This window comes from Bidens hawaiensis, unplaced genomic scaffold, assembly GCF_021521415.1.
Source record: "Bidens hawaiensis isolate Kalapana, Puna unplaced genomic scaffold, B.hawaiensis_p1.1 tig00017684_1, whole genome shotgun sequence".
Taxonomy (NCBI): domain Eukaryota; kingdom Viridiplantae; phylum Streptophyta; class Magnoliopsida; order Asterales; family Asteraceae; genus Bidens; species Bidens hawaiensis.
This window is the reverse complement of record NW_027492672.1, coordinates 106849-123777: the sequence shown is the minus strand read 5'-3', so window position 1 is coordinate 123777 and position 16929 is coordinate 106849. Positions and strand designations below refer to the sequence as shown.

At 34.1% G+C, this 16929-nt stretch overlaps 2 protein-coding genes and 1 long non-coding RNA gene across 3 annotated transcripts in view; 2 read left to right on the top strand and 1 right to left on the bottom strand.

The window, feature by feature from the left end:
• The window catches only part of LOC143554465 (ras-related protein RABB1c-like), a 102761-nt gene that overhangs the window by 40809 nt on the left and 45023 nt on the right, over positions 1 to 16929 (top strand). The gene's annotated exons all lie outside the window — the stretch shown is intronic.
• On the bottom strand, positions 8033 to 8440 carry LOC143554462 (uncharacterized). The gene is made up of 2 exons (XR_013139025.1): positions 8165 to 8440; positions 8033 to 8075 (listed from the first exon to the last, which is right to left on the bottom strand). It is a non-coding gene; the product is annotated as an uncharacterized LOC143554462 (long non-coding RNA).
• Positions 11255 to 16882, top strand: LOC143554461 (putative glycosyltransferase At3g07620). The gene is made up of 4 exons (XM_077044206.1): positions 11255 to 11479; positions 12004 to 12275; positions 15291 to 15639; positions 16203 to 16882. The coding sequence occupies exons 1-4, from the start codon at positions 11255 to 11257 to the stop codon at positions 16866 to 16868; spliced, it is 1512 nt and encodes a 503-aa protein (XP_076900321.1). The 3' UTR covers positions 16869 to 16882.

The following is a 16929-nucleotide window of genomic DNA, read 5'->3' as shown; positions in this document are numbered from 1 at the left end:
AATCTTATATCTTTCTTGGAATCGGATTTGGTTTCCGAGAATTCAAGGTCTTGGTTGGGGCTTTTAAATCTTGTATTGCTATTACTATTGAAATACGGTCTTAGCTTAAAAGACAAATACCGATATAATATTGATATATGGTCCAAAGATCAATATCAATATAGACAATGCTTGAATATATTGATTGTTAGTAGGTATTTTAATAAATTTAATGGTTAAAAATGTGAATCTTTGATGCAACATTAAACACCAGGCAATGCCAAGCTCTAGAATCAACATGCAACAGTGTACAAATACTTATTACTACAACAGTGTAAAATACTAATTGCAACTTGAGATGTACAAAAACACGGGTTCCGGAACCGGTTTGACAAGAACAATAACCGGTTCCTACCTGTACTTTAGGATTGAAACCAGTCTGATCTTTGATTTTCTTCAAACCAGTTTCAAACATAACTTGTTTTTTACTTTTGTTGACCCAAACCAGAATAGGTTCCAACCCTAATCGATTTCAGCAAAAAACCAAAATCTATACACCTCTAATTGCAACGCATGAAACCCAAGAGATCCAACAATTTCTTTGTGAATCTCATGGCCAAATATAACCATGACCCAACCGGTTATTTTGTCCTTTACACTACCGGTTAGTTATTAATTATTCTCTTGCTATAACCTTTTCATATCATGTCTTATTAATTCGGACTCCTCGTAACTAGTTAGACACATAATTATATATCCCCTAGATCACATCAACTTTATTCGTTTTCCATTGCTACATCGGCCTATGGCAATCTCAACTTGGTTGTCATACAACATATTTTTCGTTTTTTCATATTACTCTCAAACTCTTCCATGGTCATTGCCATGCTTATAGTACTTCCAAGTCTACACGACTAGCATTTTCACCATCCTTATCTCGTATTACCTACTCGTTATACATTATTCATTGTGATATCTAGAGACCATCTCCCAACACTTATCATTCTCGTTATCGTGATTTCATCACATTTATCAATAATTTTAGTAGATTCATTTGGATGTAACCGATATCTCATCGTTCTAAGTGCACATTACATGATTGTTGTTAAGTTGTGACTAGGAATATCATGTAATTATTCTAAGTCTAGATAACTGGTCAAAAGTCACCAACGAGCCATCGGTCAACATTTTGATCAAATGTCAACATTTTGGTCAACGGTCAACAAAACTCAAATTTTATTATTTGATCATCGAGGCTTGGACTTTTTAGTCAACGGTCAACAACTTGGACCTTTTGGTCAAAAGTCAAATGAAAAGTCAAAATTGGTCAAAGTCAACAAAAAATCAAACTTTGGTCAAAGTCAATTAAAAGTCAAACTTCTAATAAACAATGGGATTGTTTGGATACTAAGGGTTCTAGGAATCGCTTAGAAAATACTTATAGTGCTTATATGATTTAGGCACTAGAACAACTTTGACTTAAGCAGTTGACTTTCATTTGAACCGCATTCGAGGTGAGTTTCACTGCCCCTCTTTTTACTTACTCATTTGGGGGAGAAAGAATGCAACATACAAAACTTTTTTGGATATTGTTGACTTTTTAATACCTCATGTATACATAGTGAACTTAAACTGAAGTCTCCCATACACATTGGACCTTTAACAATTGTACATTGGCTGGGTAATGAAAGGTAGTACTACTGGGTTTGACAAACCCCCTCGGGGCTCTCGAGAGAGGGAGTCGCCGGGTTTCTTCATTTACTAGAAACGCAATATGCACTAGTCTTATATTAGACTCCGTGGGTGGCAAACAAACTAACAAGTCAGCCTCGTTCACAATGGAACTTACACTAATGTAACATGATTACTAGCCTAATTAACTAGTGGTATTACTAATGCATACATTATCCATACTTTATCTTTTGTAATGCTTACTTACTTAATGGTTTGTTTGACAAACTTGTTTTAAACTCAAACCTGTGAACTCACAAACCGTTGTGTTGACCCGTTTTAGCATGTCTTTCTCAGGTCACTAAGATCAAGTGCACGGATAGGAGTTGCATTCATGGTCACTCATAAACACTGCATCATAACTTGAAACTTTATAATTAATGATGTTATGGCATGCGCGTGTTTTGCGCCTTAGACTATTTGCTTTTGTTTAGGGATTTATCTTTCCCGCTATGTTACACTTCCGCACTTTAAAACAATAAGACATTAACTCTGAAATGGTTTTCCCAAATATGGGACAATAAAATTTATTTAAAATATTTATACGTTGTTTGGTGTACTAACGACTGAGATCCTGGTTTGTCACGCGCCTCGCGGTAAAACCCCGCACGTGGAAATTGAGGGTGTGACAAACCCGATTATCATTTAAACAGATATTAGAACCCATTGATTATGAAAAATTTAGCTAGTTTTTTTTAATAAATAAATTTTTATTTATAAATAAAAGTTATAAACCGCACAAATTAGACAACAACTCAATTAAAGAGTAATAGAGAAGCCCAAAAATAATTATGAAGTGGGCTAATAAGAATAGAGCATTCTCAACACATCCACTCTTCACATCTCTATAATTACACTAAAAACACTAAATTTCTTTCACATATTCTTTTAAATAATATTTTTGTACACTTTTATCATTACAGTTTTCTCTCTCTCTCTCTACTCACAAACAATTCAACAAATATTAAAAATTAAATATGGGCAAACTTTGTTTCCCCAAATTTACAAAAAAAATCACTATATTTTCTCTCTCCACAATATAATTTACACTCACAACCACTCAAAACTTCCAGGGCCGGCCTTTAGGGAAGGCTGGGTGGTCAACGGCCCCTGACCCGACACCACATTAGGCCCGATTTTTTTTTAAATTATATGTATTTTTATAAAAAACAAGATGTATATTTAATGTTTAAACTCAATTACATAACAACTAGTTTGGTTTAGTGGCAAAGGGTATTACTCTTAACCAAAAGGTTGTGGGTCCTAGTCTCATTTGGAACATGTTTAAGCCTATTTTTATGTAAAAGTTTTTTACACCACCCAAATCATAACCAATATGCCCATTTAGAATTTAAATTGTCTAAAGCCAAGAAAATACTCATTTTACTTGAGGCCCGAAATATTTTTCGCCTTCTGCCCAAAAAATTTTTTGGCTTCTCGGAGCTGGGCCTGAAAACTTCACCCTGTAATTTTCAAAGTTCTCTCATATAATTTTAGGACAAAATGGCAAAAGACGTCCTTTGTGTTGCACGGTTTTTCAATGGACGTCATTTGGCAAACTTAATGACCGAAAACATCTTTTATATTTGAAAACTCTATAACGTTACATCCTTTGACCCTAACCGAATTAAAATTTCTCATTAAATCCAATCATGTGCAAGGCACATGAGGGTAATTTAGTCGTTTTACAAGGCTAATTCCGGATTATAATAATATTAACAACATCTTTATAACACAACCCCAAATAAAAAAAAGATTAAAAAATACAAAACACAAATTCAACATCCACCAATACCACCACCATGAACAACCATCCTCCGTCAACCCCCCCCCCCCCCTTTGTTCAACCACCCAAATCCTCCACCAAACAACCACCACAATCCACCACCACCTCCTCACCTTCCTCCTCCTCACCACCCTCATCTTTACCCTCCGTTCCAACGTCGCAACCGCCACTCACTCCTTCACTTCCTTCATCGACCACGACCCATCTATCAAGTCCATCCTATGTCGTCTCAACATTAATAATCCCAATTCCAATATTAATCCACCTAATCGCCGGAAACCCTTCCAGCTCACCCATGTCGGAACCCTAGACGACAGCTTATTCTCCGGCGACGATCACCCATATCAAATATTCTTCGGTACGTCACATACCCACAATCCCAATTCCACCTCGTTGTTATACGACTCGTTTGGCCCACAAATTTTCCCCAATTTTATTTCCGATCATGGAATTAGGGTTTCCGAAATTGTTCATTCAAACCCTAAAATTCAATTCAAATCGGCCAAAGTTTTACCCAGTTCGGAACAGATTAAGGATACAGGTGATGCTAATTTGAGTAATTTGAAAGATCATGAACCGATTGAGGAAAATGAGAGTGAACGTGTTGATGAATTGAATCTTTTTTTTGAAAAGGTTTGAGCTTGAACAAAGGGTGTTTTAGTATAATGATTTATTTTTAATATTATTTGATTTGTTTTTAGTATATGTAAAATGACTAAACTACCCTCATGTGCTTTGCACATGACTGGATTTAACGAGAAAATTTAACTGGGTTAGAATCAAAGGATGTAACGTGATAGAGTTTTCAAATATAAAGGATGTTTTCGGTCATTAAGTTTGCCAAATGACGTCCATTGAAAACCATGCAAAAATAAATGACGTCTTTTGTCATTTTGTCTAATTTTAGAGGATGGGATGAAAATGCTCTAACCCAATTAACAAATGTTGACAATATGTTTTTATTAATATAATGATATGGTAAAGTTAAAATACAAAGAGCGACAAAAATGAGAAGTGTGAGAAAGATTTATGACCATACAAAAAACTCCTTATAAATAAATTAAAAACAATAAAAAAATCATAACTCAAAATAAAAATAAAAATAAAAACCAAAAAGTTTAGAAAGCTAAAACGTTTCCGCCATAATTTCCATTAAAAAAAATTGACGAAAAAACAATGCTGAGATCAAAGACACGGTGACGAAAATGAACAAAAGACACAATTATAACTAAAAAAAGACACAATAGACCGCAAAATATAATACAATGCCGCATAAAATATAGCACAATGTTGAGTAATATAACACAAAATAAAGAAAAAAAGACACAATGTTAAAGAAAAAAGACACAATCAATGAGAAAAATAAACACAAAACACATTGATAAAAAAAAAGACGCAATGATCTTTTTCACTCACCATTGTGCCTTTTTTTTTTAAAAAAAGGAGAAAGGTGATGGAAACATTTTTGTGTTTTTACTTTTTTTGTTTTTTTATTAAATTTTGAGTTATGATTTTATTATTATTATTATTATTTTAATGAGTTTTATAAATTTTACAAATTTTGAGTTAAGGATGTCCTATAGTTTTACAAATTTTTCTCTTTTTGTTCCTATTTGTAGAATAACTTGACTCTATAACGATATTGTGCTTTCTTTTTATTTGACCCAAACTAACACGACTTGAAAACTTTGACATCGAAAAATTCAGAAACTTATAAGAAAAAATTTATAGCTCCGTCATTAAAACCATGACTCTGTATTTGACATAATCTATTTGGATCTAGACTCAACTCGCTTATATATAAATTATTTTTAACCTCTTTGAATAATTTTCAGTGGTTACCATTGGTTTTGATTTTTTTAGGGGGTGTTTGGCCTAGCTTTTTTAACAAAGCTTATAGCTTTTTTAGCTTTTTTTTTTTACAAAATAAGCTTAACTTGGTGTTTGGCTTAGCTTTTTAACCTTATGCTTATTAGCTTAAATAAGCCCATTTGAAGAAGCTTATTTGAAGATGGTTTTTAGCTCATTTGTTAGAAGCTTATTTGTTTAAGGGTGTAAATTACTCATTTGTTCTCAAATGGTGGTGGATTAGTAATTATTACTCTAACAAATTAAAGAATGTTGGATTTAACAACTTATTAAGACACATAAATTTTTTTTTGAACGGCAAATTTGAATCACTCACGGACCACTGTAGTATCATCGTGTCACCAGCAGAACCACGCGATCATATCCATCTCCACTAGGCAATAATGCCTAACCATCAATTCAGGAGGAAACCCAATAAATCTTGGGAAAACCCCCTTGTGGGATTCGAACCCAGGACCTTATGATCCCTAAGCCTTATCCCACCACCAAAATGCCACTAGGCTATAAAGCCATGGACTATTAAGGCACATAATTAACTTATAGAATATAAGTTAATCCAAACACTCAAAAAGAGTTTATCAAATAACAGAAAAAAAACTATAAGCTAATCTATACTATATATAATATAGCAAAAAGGGGCAAATTAAGACCCTACTTTTTAAAGGATTTACAAGTAATGTTGCATATGGTACAACCTTGTAGTAGGGCAAAATAGTCATTCTCACCTCACATTAAAACAAAACTCACGTTTATTTAATATAGTTACATTATTCACCCCTCAATTATAATTAAATTTAAATAATAATTACAACAATAACCCTTAATCTTTTACCTAAATCTTATTTTAATTTTCACTTTTAACCTAAATACCCTCATGATTTTTAAACGTTAATAACTTTTTCATATGTGAATATTTTTTTAAAGAAATTATACCATAAAAACGAGCATACTTTTATCTTTAATTTGAGTATGATAATGACATAGATTTTTTTAGTTAAAAAAAATACACTTTTTGTATGTGTGTTTCGGTCTGGTTTTAATAGTTTTAAATTAAATTGTGAGCCAAACCTTTTGTAACATTTTTTTTTATCGTCGAAAACTAAGACAGAACCTTTGAAAGTTGAAAACAACTGGCCAAAAGTTAAAGAAAAAAAACCTGTCAAATCAAAAGATGAACGGTTTTACGGTTTCAAACCGAATAATAAACACCCATAAACTTATTACATAGTCTGTGATTCCCGCTGCATAGCGCGGGCACCCGTCTAGTTTTATATATAAGCATAAGCTTAAAATTAGAAGCTAGGCCAAACACACCCTTAATAAAATAATGGCTGTCATACATAAGATAACACGGTACACTGACTAAAGTGTTTAATTTACACCATTGCATACGACTTTCGATTATTCCATGAAATCCCAAGGAATTCCAACTGTTAAGATAACACAGCTCTTTGACCCGAAGGCTATTATTATAAAATTAATATACACGTGTTAGATTAGGACTCTAGATCAACAGATCCAAAATCCATGCTAGATATGATATTTTTTTCTTTTAAACTATAGATATAATATTCAAATAAACATATTTAAACTGTTAATGTATATGAAAATATATAATATGATCAGCTTCATAGAATATATAACTGCATTAAACTACTAAAAAGTAAAACTTGTTAAGGATGTCCTATATGGTGAGGGGCTTCGAAGCCCCTCTCCAGTGCCACGTTAGCGTCACGTGGGCACTAGGGGCTTCAAAGCTCTAATACAAAGATGCCCCTCAATGGTGAGGGGCTTCGAAGCCCCTTAATTTTTTATTTTATTTTAATAAACTAACAAATTTATTAAATACAATAATTATCAAATACAAACTAAATTAAAATTAAAAACTTATACATAAAAAAATCAACTAATTTTAGTCGTCGGTGGCGGCGTCGCTGTTTTGTTGTTTGTTTCTCCAAATATGTTCAACCAAATCCGCTCGAATACTGAAATTCGTTTCTTTTTTTCGTGTTCTTAATAAAATAGCAAATCTCTCATCTTCGTTTAGTGTTGTCATCGGATCCGGCGAAATGTCGTACTTGCCTTGACATATTGCTCTACCCGAGTCCTCCAGTATCATATTATGCAAGATAATACAAGTGTACATTACATTTCTTAACTTATCCATGTGCAGAATACGAGCCGGATGTCTAACTATAGACCAACGTTTCTTTAATACCCCGAATGCCCTTTCGATGTCCTTTCTGGCCGACTCGTGTTTTTTCTTGAAATATTTTCGTTTATCATCAGTCGGGCACGTAAAGCCATGAACCAACGTTGCCCAATCCGGATAAATGTTATCGACTAAATAATATCCGTATTCGTAGTTGACACCATTAGTGGAAAATGAGGTGTCGGGTCCAACCCGTTTACGAGAAGGTCGAAAAGAGGAGACGCGTTTATCACAGCTATATCATTGTTTGAACCCCGCATCCCAAAGAAAGCATGCAATATCCAAAGATCAAATGATGCAGCAGCCTCAAGGATAACTGTTGGTCCATCATGATCACCTCCCAAGCAGCTGGGCAAGCTTCCCAAGCCCAATGTGTGCAATCAAGACTACCAAGCATCCCAGGAAAACCGTGCCTCTGTTCATGCACCTCGTATATTTTTTGTATGTCGGATTGAGTCGGTTTCCTCAAATATTTTTTATGATATAGTTGAGGAATACCTAATATTAAATTTTTAATGTCAGTTTATTAAATTTGCATTTAAAATGAGAGGATTTATAAATACATATTAAAAAATGATAATACTCACATTCGCAGAACGTGTGAAGGGCTTCACGAGCCATTGTCTCCGACATTTGTAAATACTCTTCCATGGCGTCGCTCGTGGTCCCGTACGTGAGTTGACGAATCGCCGTCGTGCATTTTTGCAATGGAGAATAATCGGGCTTACCTCTCGCGTCATCCCGTTGTTGGAAAAAATCATAATCGCGTTCTAAATCACCAACAATTTGTAAAAAAAGTTGGCGACTCAGCCGAAAACGCCGCTGGAATTGTTCCGCATCAAAAGTCGCGTCCAGCGAAAAATAATCTTGCATCAACCTTTCATGAGCACCGAAACGATCCCGTTGTCGATGAGGACGTCTTGTTAGCGGTTGTGAGCTTTCGCAATGCTCGACTAAGATTCGGGTAGCATCTAGAATAGCACTAAATATTACCTCATCCCCTGAATCGGAGTCTGAAATAACGTCGGGATCAGGGTAGTAGTCGGGTGTCGAAGATTAATCGGAAGGCATTTTTAGGAGAAAATTATAAAAAATTTGAGATTGTAAATGGTTTAGTTTGATATATATATATATATATATATATATATATATATATATATATATATATCAAACGGTAAAAAGAGCCGTTGGAAAGGGGAGGGCCCCACATAATTCACACTTCCGTGTCAGCAGTTTGAACCACCAAATCATCGGCGCCCAACGAAGAACCACGCCCCACTGCGGTATTTGGCGCCCGCCATCTCAGCCTTTGGAGCCCCATAGCGACTCGTCTAAAGCACATTATATTGTTTTTGGAAGCTTCAATATTAATTCATTAAATACAATATCATGTTTTTACCACATTGATAGACCAAAGTTATGAGGCGTTTTGGAGCCAAAACGTCGGGGAACACCGCCCCCGGGCGTTTTGGGGTGATATTTTTGGTGAAACGTTTTATACATAACGTTAGGATGACATGAGTCTTGAGGGTCTTGTGTGATAGAGAGAGACGTTTTAGAGGCATTTTCCACTGCACCCATTTTTTACAAAATGTCTAAAAGCTGACTAGGCGACACATGGCGCAAAATGTCTAGATGTATCTAGTTTTGACTACGCATGTTCTTAAAGATACAAACTTCACTAAATGAGTTTATAATCGAAATTGTTTTCTTGGACGGCAATGACATAGTCATTACACGTATAATCCACTAATACATGCACTTTGTAAATGGGCCGGGTATTAGAGAAGTTGGAATTATCATTATGATATGTCATTTTCAAAGGTACCAACGTACTTTTATTCTAGTGTTTAAAAAGCGTTAAAAAAAGTCTACTTAGAAAAAGGCATCTTCTGTAATGCTACTCTTGGACACCTGAGAAGAACAAGAATATTGGATATATGTATTTTGTGAATTGAAACCAAAAGATTAATTAAGTGTTTTCAAAAGAGAGGAATTAAGAGTTTCAACATTAATCGGTTCTGTACTCTTGAGCACAAACAACTAACACCAACAATATATCGTTATAACGTTTTCTTGTTGGTTGTAGATCGAGACGAGTATCGATCTATTGGAGATATATGCTTGCTTGGTGTGGATCAGTTTTGGAGAAGAAACGTTTGATCTTTGTTCACCTGCCTTCATCAAAGAGCTACCAGGTTGGTACTGAGCTAAACACGTACATGTGGTTGATTTTAAGTTACAAGATTACTCGTATATGGATCCTTTGACGGGACTAAATTTAAACCATGACAACTACTATGTGTAAAATGCTCTTGGGTTAATATCTAACAACTGTCTTTGTACGTCTCGATGTTTTCCTTTCATATTTGGTAAATTATCATCACCTTGTCCTCTATTCTTATTTACTTTAAGCCCTTATGTATTAATTTCTTTCATAATAGTGCCAAAAAGACCTTTATAGATTGTGTTATCTACTATTAGGCCGAGTGCAGTGGGGCTCAAGTTTGGACGAAATGGGGCGCGAACACCGCAACCCCCCCCCCCCCCCGGCGATAAATGGGCGAAAAGGGGGCGGGGGCGGGGAGTTCTTCAAGCCCTCATGTCTATGTTGTTTGCATATATAGATATTATTATTATATATGTGTGTGTAAGATATATCTATATATGTATATATATATATTATTATTATATTACTATCGTAGCCCATACACCATTACACCCCAAAAACAAATTCTCACCCCTTGCTAACTGGGCGCCACACGACGCAAAACGCCCCAATTTGTAGCCCTCCACTACGCATAGCCTTAGAGACTTGTAAAAAAAATATTCATTAACTTGTAATGGAATTGACGAAACATCTAAACATCATAAATAAGACAATGGACATTTGTTCTTTGTAACTTATATTGAGAGTGCAATCAAGTAGAGGCGCACAAATTGGGGTTTTCAAATACCCGGGGTTCGGGTATGAAACCGGGTTCCGGTATGACCGGTATTGAAAAGTCGGGTACTGCCAATACCCGGGTCGGGTTCGGGTCCGGATATTGCCTCTAAAAACGTACCCTATGTATCTGGTTTGGGTCAGATATAGAATCGGGTATTCTAAAATGGGTATTTGAATACACTATTTTCGGGGGGTTTTTTGTGTAGATTGGATTTTTTAAAAGTTACATTTTTAGGGGTATTTTTTATGCATTTTACGGGTAATTTAAGGTATTATCGGGTATTTTAAAAATCGATTTCGTGTATTCGAAAAAGTTTTAATCCTTCTCTGAATAAGGGAAAGTTATCAAATAAAGAAAAATTAAAAATAAAATAGTAATTATTAATTTACTTATATAGAATATGATATATTATTTTATTTTTATTGGAAGTTATTCAATATGAATAAATGTACAACTAAATTAGTTGTTTACGCATTAATTAAGGTTTATTAAATTAGAATACGAATTTAATATTTTTTTTCTTACATAATGACGAAGCACTTAATTAAAAAATCAAACAGTAGCTAACGTACACTTGTTAAATTAACTTTTATTAAAAAAAATCCATAGAAAACCATTAAACGCATTCGGAAGGTTCCGAATAGCATGCAAACCAGACCACATCATCCATTTCATGCTTTCTCTCCTAACACACAAACCCTAGCTACAGATCCATCCATTCAATAAAACATGTTTTGTAGATCAATCATTAATAATCAATCATTTACGCTCATTTCCTTTACACTCCTCGCCGTCCTTATCGTTGTCGTCGTCTCCTACGCCTCCGCCGGCCTGGCTCTCTCATCGTTATCTTCTTCGTTTTCATCAACGCTTTCTATCCCTTCATTCAATCTCCACCACCCCCCACCACCACCGTGGTTAAACCCTAACACCGCACTCTACTCCATGTTCACTGTAATTTATCTATCCATCTTCTTATAGTAATTACCTGAATAATTTATAGCTGGCCAATACTAAGATGGCCGTTTTGTAAAAAGACAAAACGTTGAAAGTTATTGGTCAGAACGGTGTTGTTTCAATATCCGGACTTTTGTTCTGACCATGACCATAGGCTGTCAAAGTTTGAAAATATTTGGTCAAAACGCATTCTGACCTCAATCCAGACACTCGTTTTGACCATATACGTACAAATTTTTAAAACTTTTGAAAGTTATTGTCGTCGTCCATCCAATATCTTGATCGTTGTTCTGAATATAGATGGTCAAACTTTATTTATTTATTTTTTTCAAAATGGTTGTTCGAACATCTGTTTTTACCATAGATGGTCGTCTAATGTCTATCCGAACAGTTGATTTTACCATTGAATTTTTTTGGCCAAAACGGTTGTCTCACCTCTATCTGAACGACTTGGAAATGATGTGTGATTAGATGTCAGACTGTGTTTGATTGATTTTGATGTTTTTTTGTTGTGGAATTAGTGTGAATCAGATTCGTGTAAGAAGCAGAATGAGAAGATGAACAATGTGGTGAGTAAATTGATGGAGGAGTTAAAAACTGAGAGCTTGTTGAGGAGAAACAAGAAGAGAGACAAGAACCTGGAGAAGGTTGAAGCAGAGCTAGCCGGGGCTCGGGTTTTGATAAGAGACGCCGCCACGAGCCGTAACAGCAGCAGCAGCTCATCTTCTCCGTTAAATGATCCTGATTATGTACCTAGTGGAAATATTTACAGAAATCCTTACCTTTTTCACAGGTAATTTAATTATTTTCTACTTTGATATTAATATCTATATAGTTTTTTTAATTTATATACGTTGCTGGTGGTTCACATAATTTATGCATAGAACGTTTTCTTTCACATATAATGAAAGTGCATTCAATTATATTAACTCCACTAATGTAACATTAATAATGTTTTAAAACATTACTGTATAAATTAAGGCTTGGGTTATATATACACCATGTTGTTATTCATACACCAGGGTATTCTATACGAGTCGTATAGGTGCATGGTCAAGTCATTTTCAAGCAGTGTGTCAGGTTTTATTCTTTTGTATCGTATAACCCCTATACGGCTCGTATAGGGCTATATGACTCGTATAGGGTCTATTTGACTCGTATAGTTTTTTTTTCAATTTTAAAACTACAAAATATTAAAAACAACACCCGAGTTGGTTACAAAATAAAAATATACACAACAACCTACGTACAACATGAGCGTTTCGGGGTAACGACTTTTTAGATGTGGTAATGCAATCCATTTTGGTTGACACATATATGAGTTATCTAAGCTTTTGAAATATAATTGTTATAAAAATAGTTTCATTTGTTGGTGTAGATGTTTTGGCTCGTGTTAACTCAACTTTTGAAATATAGCCTTCATAATATAGCCTTTTGAAAATCTGATACCTGGTCTATACGGGTCGTATACCACATATACGAGTCGTATAGACCAGAAAGTAATTAAAAATCTCTGGTCAAAAGTACATGCTGACAGGCTGTATATACGAGTTGTATAGACCCTATATGGCTCGTATAGGTTAGACGATTTACATAGGCTATACGAGCTGGAAAATCTATACGGCTCGTATAGGGTCTATACGGCTCGTATAGACTGCAAAAAGCTGCCACACAGACACGTTCGTACGCAGGTCAACAGGTTAGGGCTATACGACTCGTATAGGTCCTATACGAGCCGTATAGCATTAGTCCCACACCAGGGGGCTGGTGTATGCATAGCATGACCCATAAATTAAGGACCGTGTTCCTTGTAGCTTGTACGATAGGGGCATTCCACATTCCCATTGTAATTTTGGTGGGGCCGACCAATTAATATATTTTCTTTTACACTGTGTTCCTGAGTTTCATTTAAGGAGAGAAAAGAAAATGAGGAGAATTAAAAGAGAAAAGAAAGAGAGGGGGAGGAAAATGTGTCACTTTATTTCGTGTTCCCGAGTTTAATGAAAATGGAAGGAATGGAAAAGAAAATGTAGGAGTTAATAGACAATTAATGATACAAACACATTTTCTCTCTTAATCTCTCCAATTTCAAAAGATGATTATACACTTAAATTTTCTAGTCTTTTCTCTCTCTTCCCCTCTCCTATTATCCTTAAAAAATCTCTGGAACATGATTCCTTCACATTTTCTTCTCCTTTCTTTTTCCTCCCCTCTTTAAATAAGACTTGGGAACACAGCGTTATTGTTAAACCTTCAACTATATATCTTATGCGTTTTAACTTTTAGAGCATTTATATTTAACCTCTTATCTATAATTAAAAAACTATATTAAAGCATACTACATTTTTTTTATTCTTTTTAATTAAATAATATTTTTTATAAATTTATCGTTATCATTTTTTTTTCTTTCACTTACACCATTTTCAAAATATATTAAATAATTATAGTAGTGAACAATAACTTTTCAAATATATAATAAAATCATTACGTTATCTAAAATATAAAAACTTTTCATTCACATCACCCTAAATCACTCTCTACATTATAAAAACATCCATAACATAATATAGGGGGTTGGATGAAAATGCTCTTAGTAGGTTGTATATCGGTTTTATTTTTTTACTTATAAATTACTTTAAATATAGTAATTAGGTAAAATTATAAATATGTGGAACGCTTTTGTTTTAAAACATTATTTATTTACTTTTTACATTTTTTTGTTATTTTATACACCACACTTCAATTTAAATAAAGTAATTTACTTGACAATGTGTTTGTGTTTTTTTTATAATAAGTTATATGAGGTTTTTTTAATAATATTTGTAGAGATACAGAGAAAATTTTGATGTTTTCATAGGATAATCTGGTGTGGTAGATGATTTAGCGTGTTTTATTGGTGTTTCGGATGAAGATATTGAACCGCAAAAAGGATTTGTAGGTAGTGTTATCCAAAGATATATTAGGAGTGAAAAATTAATCATAACTAATTTTTTTTTGCCTCCCAAATACGTTTACTCAAAAAAAAAAGCAAAAAAAAAAAAAACAATTCAATTCATGCTAAGCATGACTAGATTTATATTTATATAATAACATGAAATCAAATGTTTTTTTTTTACTTTCAAAGCAATTAATGCCTGAGACCCAAATAATAGAAAGTTTTACTGTGAACAAGAGATGTCACATGCCTCACAAGAATCGTGGATGCTTTGTCGGCTCGTTTTGTGTTTACCTAAATTTTCTACAATAGATTATATAATATCATTTTGAAATTGTAGAAAACACAAAAAACAAGTAGATTACAAGATGTCCTTTAATTGTGGTATATATAAAATATAAAATTTGTTACAAAATATAACATATCAACTTGTCTACGTTTTTTAAAATTTGTAATATTATAGTACTTTAAACTTTGATGTTTTATATTTTTCATACTTACCATATTACCCTAATGCATTATAATTACATGATCAAACGAGTCTGATTAAAAATAAAGATATGCAAACGAGTTTTTTACACAATCAAAACATAACAAGCCTTTATATTTCAAAATTTGATTGTGTATTTGACGTGTCACCTAAAACTATACATCAAATACATTGTCAAAGAAGAATGGATATATAGACAAAGATTTTAAAACCCGAAAACATAAGAAAAAATATATTTTTATTTAAGTCAATAGAACTAGAGATGAAATAAATTGATCTATCATATTCTACCTTTATTTTTTTGTTAGCATATTTATTATCATGTTGAGGTTACTATTAGATATGTTGTTCAAAAGAATACAAATAAAATGTTTCATGTGTAGGAGTTACTTGCTTATGGAGAAGCTATTCAAAGTATACATCTATGAAGAAGGAGAGCCACCCTTATTTCATAAAGGTCCTACCTATGGCATTTACTCCACGGAAGGCGTCTTTCTTAACTTCATAGAGAAAGATCCTAGTTTTCGAACATCTGACCCAAATCGAGCTCATGTGTATTTTCTCCCATTTAGTGTCACCATGATCCTCGATTATCTTTTCGATCCAGTTATCCGTGATAAAGCTGTCCTTGAGCGTGTTATTGGTGATTATGTGCACATAGTTTCATCAAAGTACCCTTACTGGAACCAGAGCCTAGGATCCAACCATTTCATGCTAGCTTGCCATGATTGGGTAGGTTCAAATCCTCTATGCATAAATTTGAGCTGTCAAGTGGGTAGGCCGGGACACGTTTTGATTAAATATGGTGTCTTTTGGTATGGGTCTCAATGGGCTAGCGGGTTAACCGGCAAACACTTTCTATCCACTTATATGAAAACTGTAAATATTTGATGAGTTAATTAAGAAAATAAAAAAACTTGATGCAATAACAATCCAAGTACATGCATACAACATATTGGGAATGTGTGTTTATTAAAAGGGCTAATTGCACATAAAAGTCCATAAACTAGTATAAGCAGCCCCAACTTGTAATTATTTTTGTATAATGACTTGTTAATTCTCTTAAACTGGTCAAAGTTTGATATGGTGACATTCAATATTTTTACAAAAAAAAATTGACTTCCTTGTTTGACCGATTTAAGAGCTAATACAAAACATGTATTTATAGACAAGTCTAGAGACTTTATATACATGATATGAAATTTTGAATTAGAAAAAGAAATTGATTCATTTATAAATAAAATGGCTGCTAATGATGTTAACTTTAAGGAGCTATGACTCTTGTGATGGTGAAGGGGCCTAGAGCAACATGGTCTGTCCATTCGTTATACTTCACTTCGATTCGACTACTATGCAATGCAAATACCTCAGAGTACTTCAATCCAAGAAAAGATGCATCAATCCCAAATATCAACCTTCAAAGAGGCGAGACCACTATGATAACCGGAGGTCTGCCAGCATCTAATCGTACCACCCTAGCATTCTTTGCAGGCGGTCAGTTTCATGGCAAGATTAGACCTTTGCTTTTCCAATATTGGAAAGACAAAGATCAAGACATACAAGTTTACAATAGAGTGCCTAATAATGTTTCTTATCATGAAATGATGCAAACAAGCCGGTTTTGCTTATGTCCTAGTGGATATGAAGTGGCGAGTCCACGAATAGTTGAAGCTATATACGCTGGGTGTGTGCCCGTGTTGATATCTCAGCATTATGTGTTACCATTTAGTGACGTTCTCAACTGGGATGCATTTTCAGTTCGGGTGTCAATGGGTGAAATACCGAAGTTGAAGAGGATTTTGTTGGGAATCTCAGATGATGAGTATGTTAGGCTGCAGGAGAATGTTAAGAGGGTGCAACAACATTTTGTGGTTAATAATCCAGCGAAAAGATATGACATTTATCATATGATTCTACACTCATTATGGTTAAGAAGGCTAAACTTGCATATTTATGGCTAAGAACATTGATAGAAAAGTTGTAGTGTACCAGTGGTAGATTGTTATATACAGCTTTTATAAT